This window comes from Cyprinus carpio, chromosome A5 (assembly GCF_018340385.1).
Source record: "Cyprinus carpio isolate SPL01 chromosome A5, ASM1834038v1, whole genome shotgun sequence".
Classification (NCBI taxonomy): domain Eukaryota; kingdom Metazoa; phylum Chordata; class Actinopteri; order Cypriniformes; family Cyprinidae; genus Cyprinus; species Cyprinus carpio.
This window is the reverse complement of record NC_056576.1, coordinates 23,963,136-23,981,487: the sequence shown is the minus strand read 5'-3', so window position 1 is coordinate 23,981,487 and position 18,352 is coordinate 23,963,136. Positions and strand designations below refer to the sequence as shown.

The 18,352-nt window shown below is 36.6% G+C and overlaps 1 protein-coding gene across 4 annotated transcripts in view; it reads left to right on the top strand.

Moving 5' to 3' along the window:
• Positions 1–18,352, top strand: part of LOC109046994 (PDZ domain-containing protein 2-like) — a 72,397-nt gene that overhangs the window by 27,213 nt on the left and 26,832 nt on the right. For all 4 annotated transcript variants that reach the window (XM_042756596.1, XM_042756597.1, XM_042756598.1 and 1 more), the window contains 2 exons: positions 7,837–8,326; positions 13,410–13,555. In XM_042756596.1, coding sequence (XP_042612530.1) covers positions 7,837–8,326; positions 13,410–13,555 — 636 coding nt within the window. The remainder of the gene's footprint in view (positions 1–7,836; positions 8,327–13,409; positions 13,556–18,352) is intronic.

Here is an 18,352-nt window from a genome sequence, read left to right as displayed (position 1 = left end):
AGTTGTTTTAAGTTATATCAGGAATTGGATTTAGAAGCATAAAATATGACATCAGCAGTGGATGCTCAAATCAGGATTCCTCGGTAATCATTAGGGATGCACCGATAACCATTTTTTCAGAACCCATCTAATCCTGATGCCAGCCGACTAAAAGGGCTTTACAATAACACAGAATAGTACACACAATATTGGTGTTGGAACGATCCTGTCTGACCGATACCTGATCTGGCAAAGAATGGCAGTATCGAATCGCCGCATCCCTAGTAATCATTCATAGGATTTTTCGCTTCAGTGTAAGTTTTAAGTGAATATGCTCAATAGTTTGTCTTTTTGACCTTTAGAAATATTTCAGACACTAAAAAGCATAGCTGATTCCAATACCTTGGGGCTGGTGAAAATAGAAGTGTAAATGTCTGTGGTTGGACATTTGAACCTCTTGTTAAAAGCTAGATGAATGTCCTCACCCTTGTCTATGTTACCTCGTTTGCTCTTTTGGCATTTCATGAGGATGTATGGTGCATAATTTCAAGAGTTTAGCTCATATTGTATTATTCAATCTGTTTAGACTCTGTAATGATTCTATTTCCGTGTTTTTCCCTAGAAGTTGATCTCATATTGAACTCTTTTCTAAACCACATCATTAGCTAATCAGCTCAGCGAGAACACGATTTCCTTAATTTTCTGGCCAGCATTGGTTCTTGGATTCTTCGAAAAGACCTTGTTTCAGTTACCCCGGATGAAGCAGGATGGAAAAAAATTACACACAGTATTTAAATGATTATTGTGGAAGTAGCAAACTTTGGGGTCATGCATAATGAGAGTGGTTTTCAATGTTTAAGCCAGAGTTGATTCAGGCTTTGTTCATGAATGACATGAATATATTTGATATTTGTGGGATTTTTTTGTTGACATAGCAACACACTTCATGAAATTCACATTATGTCAAACTTTCATGCTCTACTGTGGTCCAAAAAACACTTTGAAGTTAAGTTTTTATACAGTGACTGCTAAAAGTATTTGGACACTTAAACCACTTAAAAATGTATAAATGACTACAATAAATAACAAAATATCTAGGGAATGATTTCCAGACAAATATCACAAAAAGACACTTGTTAAGTTTTATATTTAAAATAATATGTCGTCTAGGATACCAGTGTGAACTTGAGGAGAAATTTGTACATCTGTTAAAATCTCCATAAGACTAATTGGTTAGTCATTTAAAACTCAGAAAAGTTAGTTCTCAGAAAAGGTCTATAGCATAATTTTTTTATGGTTTGTGGTTTGGTTATATAATGCATGTGTCCAAATAATTTTAGGGCCACTGTATGACCTAATAATGTGATTTTATTAATCAAATGATACAGCACAACGTCTTCCTCATGTCTTCACAAATAAGCTTTTTGAATAAGATTTGTTGTTTGTTAATCTAATTGTTTTTTCAATATCGTTAGCTTATTGTGACGTCTGTTTCTTGCAGTAATTTTTTGAGGCACCGAGCCTAATCTTAATTCTATTTTTCTAGAGCTTGTTGTTAATGTGCCTGTTCATTCACATGTTGTTCCCTTCAAGTCAATCACATGATGCTTTGACAGTTTCTTGTGTTGGTCACCACTTTATAAAGTCACAGATCCTTAAGCAAAACCAGCCAAGAACCACTAATGTAGAAGCAGTTGGACAGATACTTTTAAAATAGTATTTAAAGAAATGTCAGAGTTTTGGTTTTGAGTATGTGCTGAGTCAGAAATTTCTGATTTTAGATTGTTTTTAATGTGTGTTTTGCACTGAACAGTCGTCCTTGAAAAGTTTCTATTTCAAAAGGGTTTTGAAGCGTTATATAGATCTCAGCTTGGACACAGAGTCTTTGCTTGGAGCCTGAGCCATCTTCATCAGACCCTACACACACATAAAAATAATCTGAAAAAGTGGAGTTGAAACGTCTTTCAGCATCTGGATAGTAATGCTTATGTAATAATAGTTTCAATCATTGCATAATAATCATTGATATCAGATGTCCATAAAACAGAAATCAGTTTTTATAAACTTGCTCCTGACTCTTCTTCTCTTTTATGTGGTCACCATCTATTTGTTGCATTGCCATATCTCATCTTTCAATTTCATTACACAAATCATGACAAACGCTTGACTGTGGGTGTGAAGTGGTAGAAGAATTTTCTCCTTTCTCCTCTCCACCAGATTGATGGAATTCACCCTGTTTGGCAGGAACTCCTAAGTGCATCTGCTTAAAGATTAAAAACATTATCCTGTCATGGAGCCATACATTTAGAGGGTTTTTACCCCTGTCCTGATGATGACCATGATCAGAGTCCTTTGTATTCCTCTCATGCCCCCTGTAATCCAATGTCATAATGTGACAAAATATCTTGCACCTAACCCTCAATGGTATTTCTGTTTGAGTCATTTTGGTCATAGCAAATATGGTGGAAAAGTATCTAAATCCAATACAAGAAATGGGATGTCCTCCACTTTGTGACAACAAATCACTCCATGTAGCTCAGAGAGATTGCGGGCTTCGAGGACTTTGAGACATTTCAGCCAGCCCGTGTTGGTCGCTGTTCTGCTTAAATTGTGCTTGGCTGAAATAGATGGATTTCCCTATTGCAGCTGTGGTTTAGTCTGAGAGAGGCAATGCAGACCCGTTGCTGGGTTTTTCTGAGACCCATTAGCTTTTACAGCAGCTTAAATTTCTTAGATCATGGCTTGTTTTTCTTCTTGTTCGGTCTTTATCAGACTCTGCTGAATTTGCATGACAGGTCTTCAGAACGGCTGGGTTTTATCTCTTTTTTCACTTCAGTTGATTATCTCGAGTGTAATAATGAACTTGTGTCTGCTTCAGTGGGACACTGATGTTGGCTATCGTCTGAAAGCACTCTATCAGTGCATGGCACACACCTGCTGAGAAACAGAGCTGACTGCGTTTTTTAACCATTCATCTGCATCCATGTTCCTTCTTTCCTTCGATGCCTCCACTGATATCTTTTTTTCTTCCCCTGCATTTTGCGTTGTGGTATTCATCCATCATTCGGGATCTGAGAGACAGATGGTAGTTGGCTGAATGTTTGATCAGTGGCCTAAATGAAAGGAGTTTATGGCTTTTGATTGATATGAGGCTGATGAGCGCCATTACAGTGTCTTGTTATATCCCTTTATTGTGTGGTAATGTAATGTTTATGTTGCCCTGTACTCATGATCCAGCATGTGTGGGTTGGCAAAGCTTGAGTTGAATGGTCTAGCAAAAGTAAGTAATGACACGGACTGAACTTACATCATGACATCATGTATATAAATCACGTTTAGAGCTGCAGACTTAAGACACTCCTTCTCTTTTATTAAAGAGGCAGTTCATCAGTTCAAACTGTTATTATTAACCCTCATGTTGTTCCAAACCCTCTTTGACATTCTTCTGTGGAACACAAAGTGTGAAATTTTGATTCATATTTTCGCTTTTTTTTTTCCTTCTTTATAATAAATTATGAACTAAAATTATGAAAAAGCACAATTAGAGACTCAAACATGGACTATATGTCTTCTGAAGTCAAACAATAGCCAAAATTGAATTTGTTATTTACTAAAAATATATCAGCTGTGTGTCACAAATCAAATATTATATGTCAGGCTTTATTTCAGTTTGTTCCTCCACACATATTTTTCAGTCTGGTCTTCTGGAATGACATGACGGAGAGTCATTGAAGATGGGATTTTCATTTTTGGGTAAACAGGCATGAAATTTGAAAAATTTACCTAATTTATTTTCTAAATATTGTTCTATTAATCTTGTTGTAAACAATTAATCCATGCATTTATTTCTTTTTTTAACTTATTTGACTGTTTATTCTTGAATAAAAATGTCATAAATGGATCTTCCGGTAAATCAACAAACTTGTCTCTGGTGATGCATGTCAAACTTTTACAATCATTAAACCCCGACTACAAACTAGTAGCAAAAGTGCAACACCCACATTTTTTCTTTTCCGAATCCGTTACTGTCAAGTTTCGTTGCAACTTCAAAAATTCTAAAGAAAACAAACAACTTCTCCTAAAACATTTTCATCTTGTTTTTCCTCTGGTGGCACTGTAAATGCAGTTAGACAGGATGGAGGTGTTGAGACATGCACAGCAGTTGTCCACATGTGATATATGTTATCTGGAAGGACATCATTGCAGTAGAATTGTGAAGGTTTTAAAGGCTACAAAGAAGATAATGGCATTGCAGCGTACAATAAGCTTTTTACGCAGCCAAGCCAGATGAAGTGTCATCTATCTGAATCCTCTGGAATGCAGTGCAACTTTTCCAGTCTGCCGTTGCGATTGGGACCGTCATCAGAATCTAGGAAAGCACATTTGGATTTTACATTTGTGCCAAGATAGATTTGGTTGAGTTATGCTGACATATTTTCTCCTTTTTCCATTGATTTTCATGTGGGACGATTGTTGTCTCGAGTCCCACAGCATTACAAACTTTGTTCTTATCAAAAAGGGAAGCTCACAAAAAACAGATCACGACAGAAATGGGTCAGACACGTTTCATTATCAGCTACATGACGGAGAGGAAAGAAACACCACAGTAAAGGAACACTAGAGGCCCAAAGTCTGTTGTCTCCTATTGAACAAAAATGAGACCACATCTGCTTTAGAGTTTTAGACAGTGTGTCAAACCAACAAATTCCAGAGATGTGTTTTCTTACCTGAAAACGTCTGAAACTTACAAGGAAGCACGCTGTCAGAAACTGCATAAAAACTCTGCTTTCTTCTTCAGGGAATTGTGATCTTCATTGACATTTCCTGAATATTCCTCACTTTGTTGTATTTTTAACTTGCCAGTACTTTCAGTCCTTGCATGTTTTAGTTCCATGAGATCTAATATGACTGCATTTACATACCTCATTGATCCTGATCTCCAGAGAGAATCAGACCTGAAGCTATCATGATTCATGCATGTAGTTTATTTAAAAACATGATGATGAATTCATATGCTATGTTTGCACGTCCAGGCTCTGTAATCATCTAAACAACAGACTTGGGTGACCTCACTCTGTCATTAGCAGCTGGCCAGAGTGCAGAATGCATCTTTTTGACAGATGATTTGAGCTGAAACTCAGAGGTTGTCATATACATGACTACTACTTTAAGTGAAGTATGCCATGAAACATACATTCTTTAAGAGGTGAATAATAGTAACATACAGTGTACCATTTAATTTTACTGATAACGCTGGATATACTGTATAGATGTCAACAAGCAAAAAACGTTTTTCAGTTTGAGTGTTTTCAGCTTGCTTATTTTCATTTAGAAATATGGAATAAACATATGGAATAAACACTCAATATAAATTACGATAATTGTAAATAATAATCTTAATTACAGTTTCAAGAGAATAATCAACAGTTATCATTTTTGACTCATTTTAACTCAAGGTATGTGTGCTCTTTTGATCTAATATAGCATTTCTTAATGATAGATGGTTGTTCAGCAGTTTGTCTGTGTTTTTATTTGGTCTGCTTTAAAGGGATAGTTCACTCAAAAATGAAGTTATTATTTATTTGCTGTCATGTCATTCCAAAAATGACTTTACAAATGCTAAAGTAAAAACCTGTTAAACGATTAACGGTAAGTTCCCCTACTATATACGGTGAAAAACTCTATTGGACATTACATGTAATTTTTATGGTAGTATACCGTTTTTGGAAGTGAAAAAGATAAAGTAAATAACCGTGAATTGACATTCCCAGAATTCCCATTACATTTCATTTGATGTGTTTTTGGTGAAATAACTATGTTTCTTCTTAGTTTTTTTCTTATCAGTTGTGTAGGGTTGTATTTTACATCTAATTTTGTTCAATTAATGTTTATTGCATTATTTCAGTTTCATGTGTGTTACCATGATGGTGTTTAGTGTTTGTATGAATGACACTGTGCACCTTCTGTATATGTTAATATTTAAAAGCGGCTTTGGTTCATCATGTGATTTTCTCATCGCCAACTGCTTTTGGTGCAGTGTTTACAAAGGTACAAAACAGATTTCAGTACTTCAGTGGGTTGGTATATTAACATTATATCAGTTAATGAAATTACGGTATTTAACTGTAAATTTAAGTTAAAACCTAAAATGCTGCTACTGTGTTTTTTACAGTAAAATTCTAGGAACCACAGCTGCTGTTTTTTTACCATAAAAGTTACAGATTTTTTTTTACAGTGCAGTACTTTCTTCTGTGGAGTGGAATACCAAACATATAAATCCTTCATGCTTTGTGCTTTGAGGTCACCTATTATATGACATCATTAAAACCAAACTTTGCAAAACAAGCAACACAAATGATTAACTTTGATCATTTTACCTTGTTAATGTATAATAATATTTCAGCTCTCAAAACCAGCTGACATTGTCAGGCATGTTCAGTATACAGCTAAATATGTCAATCTAAGCACTCTTTATGAGAATCACATGAGAAAGGAGCTAAAAGTGTGGTCTTATAAGATAAACCTGTGAAAGTGTTTTCTGCTGCTAGCAGTTAAACTTATAAGTTGTACTGGCTGACACAGTGTCCTGGGACATGTCCCTAAGGTGCCGTATATCACTATATTGGTTTCTTCTATCATGACTCTGTCTTTGCACTTGTCCAGACAAGGTGTAAAATATGCTCTGCACTTTTTGTATCAGTGCCCTTCCTTATTTCAAGAAATCCCAGATAATTCCATAACTATTAATTATGACAGATTTAGAAGCTCCTTTGTTTGCTCTCTGAACTATACAGGCATAATTCATACTAAATGAACATTCTGGCATTTTTCTCTTCCTCATGTTCTTCTAAAACTTGTATGATTTTGTCATATGATCTTCCATGAAACTCAAAAGGTGCAATATACACTATTGTTCAAAAGAGTCAGTAAGAGTTTTCATGTTTAGAAAGAAGTCTCACCAAGACTGTATTTGTTGGATCAAAAAAACTCTAAAAACAGTAATGTTGTTAAATATTAATGAAATTTTATATTTTAAAATGTAATTTATTGCTGTGATGGCTAAACAGGTCCTTCAGAAATCATTCTAACATGCTGATTTGATGCTCAAGAACCATGTATTATTATTATTATTATTATTATATTATTATTATTATTATTATTATTATTATTATTATTATTATTATTATTATTATTATTTTTAACAGTGGTGCTGCTTATTTTTTTAAACCATTAAATATCATGCGTGACCTTCTTAGTATGAGGACTGACAATACGTACCATAAATGTATCATAGAAGTGGACCAAGCAACTTGTGTGTTATATTCTAACTCTTTAGAAGTCATAAAGTAACTTTATCTGAGAACCAGACCAAAATTTAGGTCGATATTAGCCAGATCATTGATTGAGTCAGTGTTTGAACTCAAGGACCAGATCAGATTTATAAGCAAGAATTTGGACTGGTATTGTGGACTCCATTAACCATTCTATTGAACAGATCTGGTTTAAAAGAAACACAGTACTCCTCATGAGCTCTCTTGAATGCACAAAGCAGAGCTACAGTGGATATGTTTTTAGGTTTTACCAGCTTTACATCCCAAGTCTTCATTCACTTGCATGTGAAAGAGTGGACAAGATACTATTAAAATAATTTTATTTTGGTGTTCCACAGAGAAAATAGGTCACCTGGGTGTGATCTGTAAAAATGCATTTGACTGCAGGTCAGTGTATTTAATGTGATTGTAAATTTTTGATTTGACAGCTCTGTAATCCTTTGTACTGAGGGAGAAAACTTTTGAAAAACTTTCATTGTGATTGTGTAGTAGCAGTTTGTTCATTTTCTTTCTTATTTCTTCACAGTTATTTGGCGGACCAGTGCTGGAATGGAGGCTGCATCTACCTGATCATGTTGCGAAGAATTAAACGCAAGGCTCCTCTCCCTCCATGCAATGGCAGAGGGAGCAACTCTGTGGATGTCTCTAATGAGCACCGGCGCAGTGTCTCCTCCGAGCCTGCAGGCAACACCACACAGAATGGACAGAACAGCAAACGAACCCGCAAATTTGGTGTCATTTCCCGCTCCTCCTTCACTCGTGACAGCAAAGACAGTAAAGATAGCCGGGACTTTGAGCATGAGAATGGCTACAGCTCCATGGAGGCAGAGGTCACATCCCCAGAAAGCAGCACCCCTCAGGACACACCGACCGATTATAGTCCAGTCATTGGCTCCTCAGAGCTGATATCCAGTCACATGAAAGTGGGGAGCACAGCCACCCTACCTAGCCGATTCCACTCATGCCTGTCTGAAAGCTACAAAACAGAGTCAATAAACAGTGAACCTTCCAGTCAGGTAAGAAATATAACGGTAAGAAAACTATTGTTTTAATGTAAGCTGTTGGAACTGGTTATTCAAAAAAGTGCAGAATTGAATGAATGTTTGAATCTACTAGGACTTTAAAATAATATTATGTAAACATTAAAATATGATAAAATTAGTATGTGTTATAGAAATGTTTTATTTATACAAATAATTATGTATTAATGGAGCGTAAGCGATAGTTCTGGCAGGCCATGTTAGTCAAGCTCGCATCAGCTGACACTCATATGATCCACGTCTACCTATAGGATCATGACACCAATCATAATTCCCTTCAAAAGGTCCCTTCAGTCATTATTCAGCAGCTATCGCTTTGCTCAGGAGCTAATCACCCACCTCCATCCCCAGCTCCTCCTCTCGTCCAGTCAGGACTTGGCAGTGAATATATCATTGAATGTATGCTAAAAACCTAAAATGTATGCTAATCGTAAGTTATATTGACGATAGTGGTCTTGAGAGAAATACACTTTCTACATTTTAGGTAATACAAATATTAGTTTATGAAATAGTCTAAATTGTAAAATGGTCCACATTATAATATGTTGTATATTATAAAGCCAAACTGTGTCTAGGGAAAAGTTGCACAGATTATTGCCTGAAATGTCTCTATTAAAAAGCTAAGCAAACAAACAGAAAATAGGGCACTTTAAAGTCTTTGGAAACACCCTTTAAGTGCACATATTTGAACATTTGTGCACTCTGGCATTGACTTTGCTTTGAGGTTGAATGAGTGGTTGGTTGATGCTCATGATGTAATTAGAAGTGTGGACCCCACAGTGCGGCTAACTACATATGTTTCCCATTTGATTCTCCATTGGGACCGCTAGTGTTCCTTGGAGCATTTGAGCCTTGTGACATTAGACTGAGTGGCTCACTCAAAATAACCATAAGGGTTCTTCTAGATGTATCCATGTGTCAGTGGTTGGAAGAACTGCATGGAGGGGTCATCCCAAAAAGCTGTATGGGTCTGATTTTAAACAATCACACAGGATTTCAAAGACCGACAAGGTTCTGGTTCTTTGAGATTCCATGACAAGCCATTTTCGGAGAGCCACATGAGAGGATAACAGACTGAATCCATATGCTTAATTGTATAACTGTGTCCTTAACTAACATTTAAAATAACATTTTAAAAAGTTCTCCCACACAGATTTAGCAAATATACATGCTCTTTGAAGGGCTTGAGATGGGTTATATTTTTAATAGGGATGAACAATATGGGTACAATTTTAGGCTGATTATTAAAGTGTTTATTATTATTATTATTGCTTGTTATTGGATATTTAATTTTGCATGCTCATTTCTGCTTTTTTATGTTTAGACTACTTTAGTAAATCTATAAAAAAAACAATAATTTAATCAAATGTAATTTAATAACACTATTATATAATCTGTAACATGAATGATGTGCTCCCTCTAAAATACACTTTTCCAATGTGATAAAAAACATTTCCTATACAGTCCTACAGAGATTACCATGCAAGTAATTAGTAGTATTAATGTGTCTATGCAAGCACTGGATAGGAACATGTCAGTGGGAGGATGTGCAAGCTTATTTTGACAGTGAACAGGAAAAGCGTGAGAACGTGAGAAGTGAGGCGGCAGCAGACCATCTCAGTCAGATATCCCATGTCTGTGATTCTCCCTGCCGACAGGCTTACCTTGAGAACATGCCCCTCCTCTAGACAGATTTCAAAGTAAACGTGAACAAGTGGCAGCATGTTTATAGTTCTGAGGTGTGTGCTAACCCAACTGTCATGTTGGGAAGGAGTCTTACAGGTAAAGTGTGTTTCTGCGCCACAAGAGGCACCAAGTGGAATTGCAAAAATGAGCTCTTCTAAGCAGGCTACGCAGAAACCTCAAGCACCCTCTATCTAGGCTGACTAGACAGACATACACTACCATTCAAAATTTAGGCTCAGTAAGATTAATTTTATGTTTTTTTTTTTTTTTTTTTAAAGAGGTCTCTTATGCTAACCAAGGCTGCATTTATTTCATTATTAAAAATACCGTAAAACAATAATATTGTGAAATATTATTACAATTTAAAAGAACTGTTTTCTATTTTAATATATTTTAAAGATGTAATTTATTACTGTGATGGCAAAGCTGAGCAGCCATTACTCCAGTTTTCAGTGTTACATTATCCTTAAGAAATCATTCTAATATGCCGATTTGGTGCTTCATTTCATATTGTCATTGTTGAAATTAATGTGCTGCTTAATATGTTCGTGAAAACCTTGATAACTTTTTTCCACAACACTTTGATGGATCAAAAGTTGAAAAGATCAATAGTGAAGACTTTTACACTATTACAAAAAAATATATATATATTGAATAAAAGTAATAATTTATTACATTTTTTTAAAATCTTTTATACGATATTTAGCTAATACCTAAAAAGTAATTGTGGCAAGTTTGTCAAGTCTATAAAGAATCCCAATGTTTTTCAGTGTGTTTTTTTTTTCTTCCACCATGTTAACATCTTGCCAGTGTTTATTTGTGTTTCAAAATGTTTTGGTTTTCTAATGGTTCTAATGTTAAAGCCATTTTTTACATGGAAAAAAAAAACAATATTTCCTTGAACTCTGTGCATACAGACACTAAAACAGAGCTTTGAATGACAAAATGGTAACAAAATGAAAGGTTATGTAAGATCAAATTAGTATGACAAGGGGATAATTGTTGTTAAATAGTTTAAAATATATTTTTAGGCTAATTTAATTACACGTCTTTGAAATTCTTTTTGAAAATTCATAGGCTTCTGTGTTAGTGTTACTGTTAGAAAAGCTTTGATGTCAGGCACAATAGCTATAAATGGCTTGCTGGCTGAAATGAATTCATGCATTCAAAAACTCCTTTTTCGAAGAAGACTGCTACAGTAGTCCTGCTGTACTAACAAAGTCAGGTAATGAAAGCACTGTTCTCTTGGATTCATTGTTTGCATAATTAATTGCTATTTGTTTTTCTCAAATAGTTTTATAGTAAACTGTGATTTGTGCCTTGTCTTCTTATTTAAAATATTTAATGACTTTATTAAATTACTTTTTATATTATATATAAGTTGATTGTTATGTAAAGCCTGACTGAAAAAAAAAGACGCACGCTGATTGTCATGCCATTTTTATATGTTATGGACTTTTTAAGATGTCAGTTTTTCCTTCAACTGGAGTTGAGAAACAGAACCACTTCCATTTAACCTCATTATTAAGCTGATGGTTATTTTGCTGTCAGTTATTCATTCAAAAGCAGAGAATAATAACATCTTTAAAAGCTATTTAGCCATCATAGTAGACAAAAATCACAAAAAGCTCACCTCGTTTTTCTCTTTTTTTCGATTAATGCCACAGCAGACAGGAAGAAAGAACAAAGTGCACAAGTAAACATATTCCGTCCCTTACCCTTCAGATCCAAAACATTTATTTTATAAAATGTCTGTTCTGTGATTTGATGAACCTGAATTCATATTTGAGACCAATTTTCATATTTTATCGAAGGACAAGAGCATTAAAGGGGTCATATGATGTGATTTCAAGTTTTCCTTTCTCTTTGGAGTGTTACAAGCTGTTCGTGCATAGATAAGATCCCTAAAGTTGCAAAGACGAAAGTCTGAAACCCTAAGAGATATTCTTTAAAAAAGTTAAGACTCATCTTCTCCTCCTACTAAATGCCTCATTTAAACACGCCCCCACATGTCTACGTCACTGTGTGGGAAGATTTGCATAAAACCATCCAAATGTTCAAGCAAAAAAAGAAGGCTTACTTTTGATTCTTGCTGTAGTATTGTTGTTGCCGCCGTCATCATGTCGTGGAGACGCTGTGTGTTTTGTTGTGAAAGCAAAACTACTTTGTTTGACATTCCATTCCAGGACACAACTAGAAGTCAGTGGTTAAGTTGTGTTTACAAAACACTGTTCCAGAACAGTTCAACCCAAATATTACAGTGTGTGCAGCGCATTTTATGGAGGACTGTTTCCTGGTAGAGTAGCCTACAATGCTGTCTTTGTTTCTATAAAGTGCGCCAATTCCAACTCTGCAAGGACAGACTTGATTCTGACTCACAGTCTGTAAGTACGTTTTCATATTTAAAGAATTTGCCACTGATGATTCAAACGCGAGTTTTGAGCAGTGTAGAGTAGCGCTTGTTGTTTCTCTGATCACAAATGCAGACATGGTTTTATGTTTATGCTGTGCGATATGCAATGCAATACATAAAAAGACAGTATAAGTCATTATAATCAGTAATAATGTTCCCACTGGATGCAACAAATGCCTCGTTTGTAATGGGTTTTATTGGTTTTGTCTCGTACCGGGACACGGCATCACAGTCTGCTAAGGGGCGTAACATTTCCTTCACATGCTTGAGGTATTCGGCCAATCACAATGCACTGGATAGCTGGCCAATCAGAGTACACCTCACTTTTCAGACTGATTTTTTTTTTTGTTAAAATCAACACGTTTCAGAAGGCGGGGCATAGAGGAGCAACAATAATGTACATGTGGAAAATAATGTGTTTTTTGAACCTTAAACCGCATAAACACATTGCATTACACCAAATACACAACATAATGTTCTTTTTAGCAACATCATATGACCCCTTTAATGAACAGTTATGGCTTTGAACATATTAAGACTGACGTGCAGCTCAGACAGTGAAAGAAGTGGCTGTTAAATCTGTCAGAAATAGGTGCTCCTAAAGTTTCCCTTCGTCTAATTAATGTACTCTCCAAAGGAAGAAGTCAGTCTTCATGGAAAATACATCAGTTCAGTTCTTCCACTTAACTTTACAAAATCTTTTTCTTATTTGGAGATAAAAAGCTGTAAAAAAAAATTGTATAAACAATGTTTCTTAATTTGCTAAAACTTCTGTTCAGAGATGAACAGTAGTTATTTTTGCAAGAAATGCAGCATAAAATAGGAAACATTTTGACAACTGTGATGTAAGTTTAACCACAAAACAGCTGCTGCAGGGCTTGAGGTTTATTTAGTGTTATATAATGAAAAACATTCCTGATTGTTCCACCATACGGATAAATTTCCCCCTCTTCTCTACAGCCCCGTGAGGGCAGCCGGATCTGGAAGATGCATGTGGTGAAGGGCCAGGATGGACTAGGTGTCCAGATCACAGGCGGGCGAGGGTCCAAGCGCTCTCCTCACAGTATCATCGTGGCCCACGTAGAGGAGGGAAGAGCCGCACAGAGGTAAATGGATTTTGTTTGCAAAGGTTTTTATTTGCTGCCGTAGCAACAGTAGGTGCTGTGGTGACCCTGCTTAATCAGCATCTCATGCATATGCAAGCGTCAGGGAGTCTTGAGTGCCCTCCACGATACTCCTTAATCTTCAGAGCCATTGTGACACCCTCACATGGGTGCACAGGAAATATCCAGTCATGCTGCCATATATATGATAATGACCAGTCCATGAGGTATCAGAAGCTTATTATTATATTAATTATTATGTTTTAAATACTTATGATGGCACAGATAATCTAAGGCTACGTTTACATGATAACAATGTTGTCAAAAACAGAAAAGTCATTCCCTTGCGTTTTTAAAAAGTTTCACATATACACGACAATGCTTTCAAAACAATTTGCATTTACACATATCTGTGAAAACGGGCAAAAACTCTGTATTACGTATGCCAGGCCAGTAGTTGGCGCTGTCACCTTGTTAGTAAACAGTACCTGTAGGGAAGTGACGATAATATGTTGTATATGATGAGTCTCCGAGTTGGTTGTAATATTGGTGAAGTAAATACACACTTTGCTGAAGAAGCGTTAGCAAACTCTTGAGCAGCAACAACAGTACCATGTACTCCGCCAGTGTTGTGTATGTTTGTTCACGCTTGCCTTTAAAATCGACACGTACTGTGCATGTCTACATACCTAACACGTACTATGCACGCACATGACGACACCGTTTTCAAAGATTCCCTTACTGGGTGTTTACACGGAAACGATAACTGTGGCGTTTGCACTTTGAAACCCATTGTCGTCTAAAGAACAGGCAAAATGCATAAAAAGTTTCCAGTTTTTGGCTGAAAACATTGTCGTGTAAACGGCTCCGAAATGTAAAAACGAATAAAATGAGTATGTAGAATTTACTATTTACTGACACTGATCAATTAAAAAGTAAATATTAGTATCATATCAGTAATAATGGTAATTTAACAATGTTTGTTAATATTGAATATTTAATTTAACTGATTTACATTATTTTATTTTTTATAATTTTTTATTTGGGATGCACAGTATATCATAAAATATATATATGACATATCATAAAACAAACATGCAGTACATGCAAAGCACTGATATCAGATGTAGTACATGTGAACGATATAATTTTTAATACATATACACTAAACAAACAAACAAAAAAAAATCACAATATCGTCATATCATGACCCAGATATAAATGAAATACCATATCCCCGGCTTCCTGGTGCTTTCCACCTCCAGTGATATGCAGTACTGTGGTATGTAAGCAAATTGCTGTGATTTTTTACGAAGCTAGACAGAACCAGCATACAGTATGATTCTAACATTAAATATTCCTTCACTTATACAAACATTGATTAAGGAATAACAATTTTGTTTTTTTAATACTGAAGAAATCGTTTTTTTCCTCATTCACATGCATACAAACCCTCAAACTCTGTTTTAAGCTGCAACACGTTGAAGAATTTGCTGACTTGCTTCCCTTTGTGATTCATTAATGCACACTTTGACAAAGTTTGGAGGAAGCACAACAACCTGATAGTGATAATGAGCCAAAAGCTGAAATGAACCCTCATTGCCTCGAAAAATGTTAATTACTCCCCCTAGATGATGTGCTAAGTTAAATAGATGTGCTCAGGGAAAATAGGCCCTTGTGGCTTTGCCTTGGGACCCAAAAAATTAACTGATTTCAGATATACAAATTCATGAGATGTTGCACATCTGTTGGAAAATATATACGCAGCTCCCCCACATCGCCTACAGTCAGAGCGGGCTATATTTGGTTTGACTAGCACTAGGGTTTATTGTTATAATTGAGCAGAACAACATTTTCTCCCACACAGTTTTAATGGGGGGCTATTTTTGAGAAAACTGTAGACATGAATCATGCATATTGGTCCAACTGGCTGCTTTCCAAATCTTTCTTTCTAGTGTGGAGCAAGAGGTGGCCTGGTGGTCAGATCAGGGCCATCAATTCAGCATGATGTGGGTAGTTATGAAGTTTCCTGCTCTTATATAATGGCTGAATCTAAGAAAACCTCAATTCCTTTGTCTGTGACTGAAGCCCTGAGGATTTTGACCAGTGAGAGGCTTTACGATTTTGAATCTTTCTCTCTTCACTGCACACTGTTCATCATAATGAAGCTTCACTTGAGTGGTCAGGCTGGAATGATCCAAACTGCAGGACATTTGGAAATGGAAGAATGTAGCAGAGACAGAGATGTCTTTGTGGGATAGTATGCCTAAATCCTTTTTCGTGATAAAAGCATGATGAAACTAGTCACCTTTTGCTCTGAACTCAATGTTTATTGCATCATTTGCACCTTATAGATGATTAAATAGTTAAAATGAATGTGGATGATCCAGAAATAATTTTAGAGAGTTTTGAAGTTTCAGAAATTGATAATTCCTTCTCTTGGCCCATGACACATGGTCATCAAGGACATCAAATATAAAAGTAGTTTGGAATATGTTCTGTATTCTCTCAGTTCAAATAGGGGTTCAATCACAAAGTACTGAAACCCTTTTGTAATTGTAAGGATTTTTATTCTTTTTTCTTGCCATAAATCTGATGTGCAGACCAAACCGTCAGGCCTAGATACTTAAAACTTGGCCTGATGGTAGAGCTCATTTAGGAGAGCGCTACAGCGATGAAAAATGCATAATTGCAGAAATTTCATTTCTGGTATTCTGATTTTTCCATCATTTTAAATTCTGTCCAAAACCTACTTTTGAAAACTAGTCCTAGGTTTTTCGCCTGATCGGAACCAAACCAGTGCAGAAATATTCTCTGGAGACCGAATATCAATAATCCTCAAAAAAAGTTGAAATTTCGACTCACCATCTCAAAAAGACCAAAATCTTTAAGTGGGCAGAGCCACTTTTACTAAATTGCCTATAACTGAACGGAATGACATCCCCAAACTCACAACACTTATGTAAGAGCTCAATCTGAGGTCACAGTAAAAAAAAAATTGTGGAGTTTGGCGCTTTTACGAGGAAAAAGTATTTAAATGGCTATAACTATGCAACCGTTAGTCCAATTGACTTTAAAATTGGTATGCAGTCTCTATGTCCAAAGTGCTGTGAATGTCTATAAGGCCATTTATGTATCTCAAAAAACATGGCCACCATTGGCCAATGAATTTTGAGCACGAACCGGACCGAACTAAGTGGGCCTGTTTGACTCATGGCCCTAAAGGTCTGTGAGAAATTTGAAAGAAATCGGCTACTGGTGGGGGTGATATCACATTTTTCAAGTGTGTAGACGATTGTATATTGCGCAACTTTACATACAATATTCATATAATATGACAGAACTCTTCATTCTGAACAACTTTGCCTCAAAAACCACTGCTGTCAATCAAATAGTTTAAATATTTGAGAATATGTAAAAAAAAAAAAGAAAAACTACTTTTGCGAACTAGTCCTCGTTTTTTTATCTAAAAAAAACAACAAAACAAAACAAAAAAACACTGCTGTACAATTTTCTGGACTATGTCAATAATTATCAAAAAAAAGTTGAACTGCATTTGGACAGCTATAACAGTCTTTTAAAAATATGGGTGTGGCCAAATATACCAAAAAGCCTATAAATTCTAAACTGAAACTTAAAACTTCATGTTATAAAGAGGAGACATTCAGTAAGCTTTTTGTTACCTCTCATTTATTTCAAATATCAATGTCTACAACCCCTAAACCGCAGCCTCTGTGAAGAGGAACCCAAAAACTAAGCTGCGGAAAACCTAAATGAACAACACCACCAGGGGAGCCTGAGGGGGGGGAGAAAGAGAACCCCTGTTGTCTGGAGCAACAGCGAGCGCCACAATGCACAGGCCAGCCTGGTGAGTCAGAGGAGGTGCAGGGCCCGGAAGCACCCCATAGAGCCCAGAGCCTCCAAGTGGTACAAACTGTTCCCCCAGCCAAGCTGTCCGAGAAAAAGAGGATCCGGTGGCCTCAAGCATGTAAAACAGCCGAGTGGCAGATGTTTGACGAGGATGTGGATAAGGTGCTGGAAGCAACGGCCAAAGGTGATGCAGAGAGGAGGATGCAAACGATGTCGACCATCATAGTGAGCATGGCGGTTGAGAGGTTTGGTGTGGAGGAGGTGAAAGTAACGAAGCCGTACACCAAAATCCATAACATCAGAATGGAGCTGAAAACCCTAAAGAAGCAGTACAAGGAAGCTGGTGAACAGGCGTGCGGGCCACTAGTAGAACTGCACTACATCTTAAGGAAGAAGCTTATTACCCTGCGCAGAGCCGAGCAGCAAAGGAGGCGGCGAAGGGAGAGGGCTAGGAGGAGAGCAGCCTTCATAAGAAATCCATTCAAGTTCACCAAGCAGCTCCTCGGGCAGAAGAAAGGTGGACGCCTAATCTCTGCTAAGGGAGAAATCAACCAACACATTTCAGATACATTTATCGACCCCTACAGAGAAAAAGAGTTGGGGCAATGTGATGCCTTGATTACACCACCAGAGCCTGTAGAGGCATTCAACCTGAGGGAGCCACTTCTGAAAGAAGTACAGGAAGTGGTAAGAAAGGCCAGATTTAGGTCTGCACCAGGACCAAGCGGAACATCGTACAAGGTGTACAAGTACTGCCCCAAGCTGCTACATCGGCTGTGGAGGATCCTAAGAATCATCTGGAGGAAAGGAAAAACTCTAAAACAGTGGCTGTGTGCAGAGGGAGTGTGGATCCCAAAAGAAGAGGACTCCAAGACCATCAGCCAGTTTAAAATCATCTCGCTTTTAAGTGTTGAAGGAAAGATTTTCTTT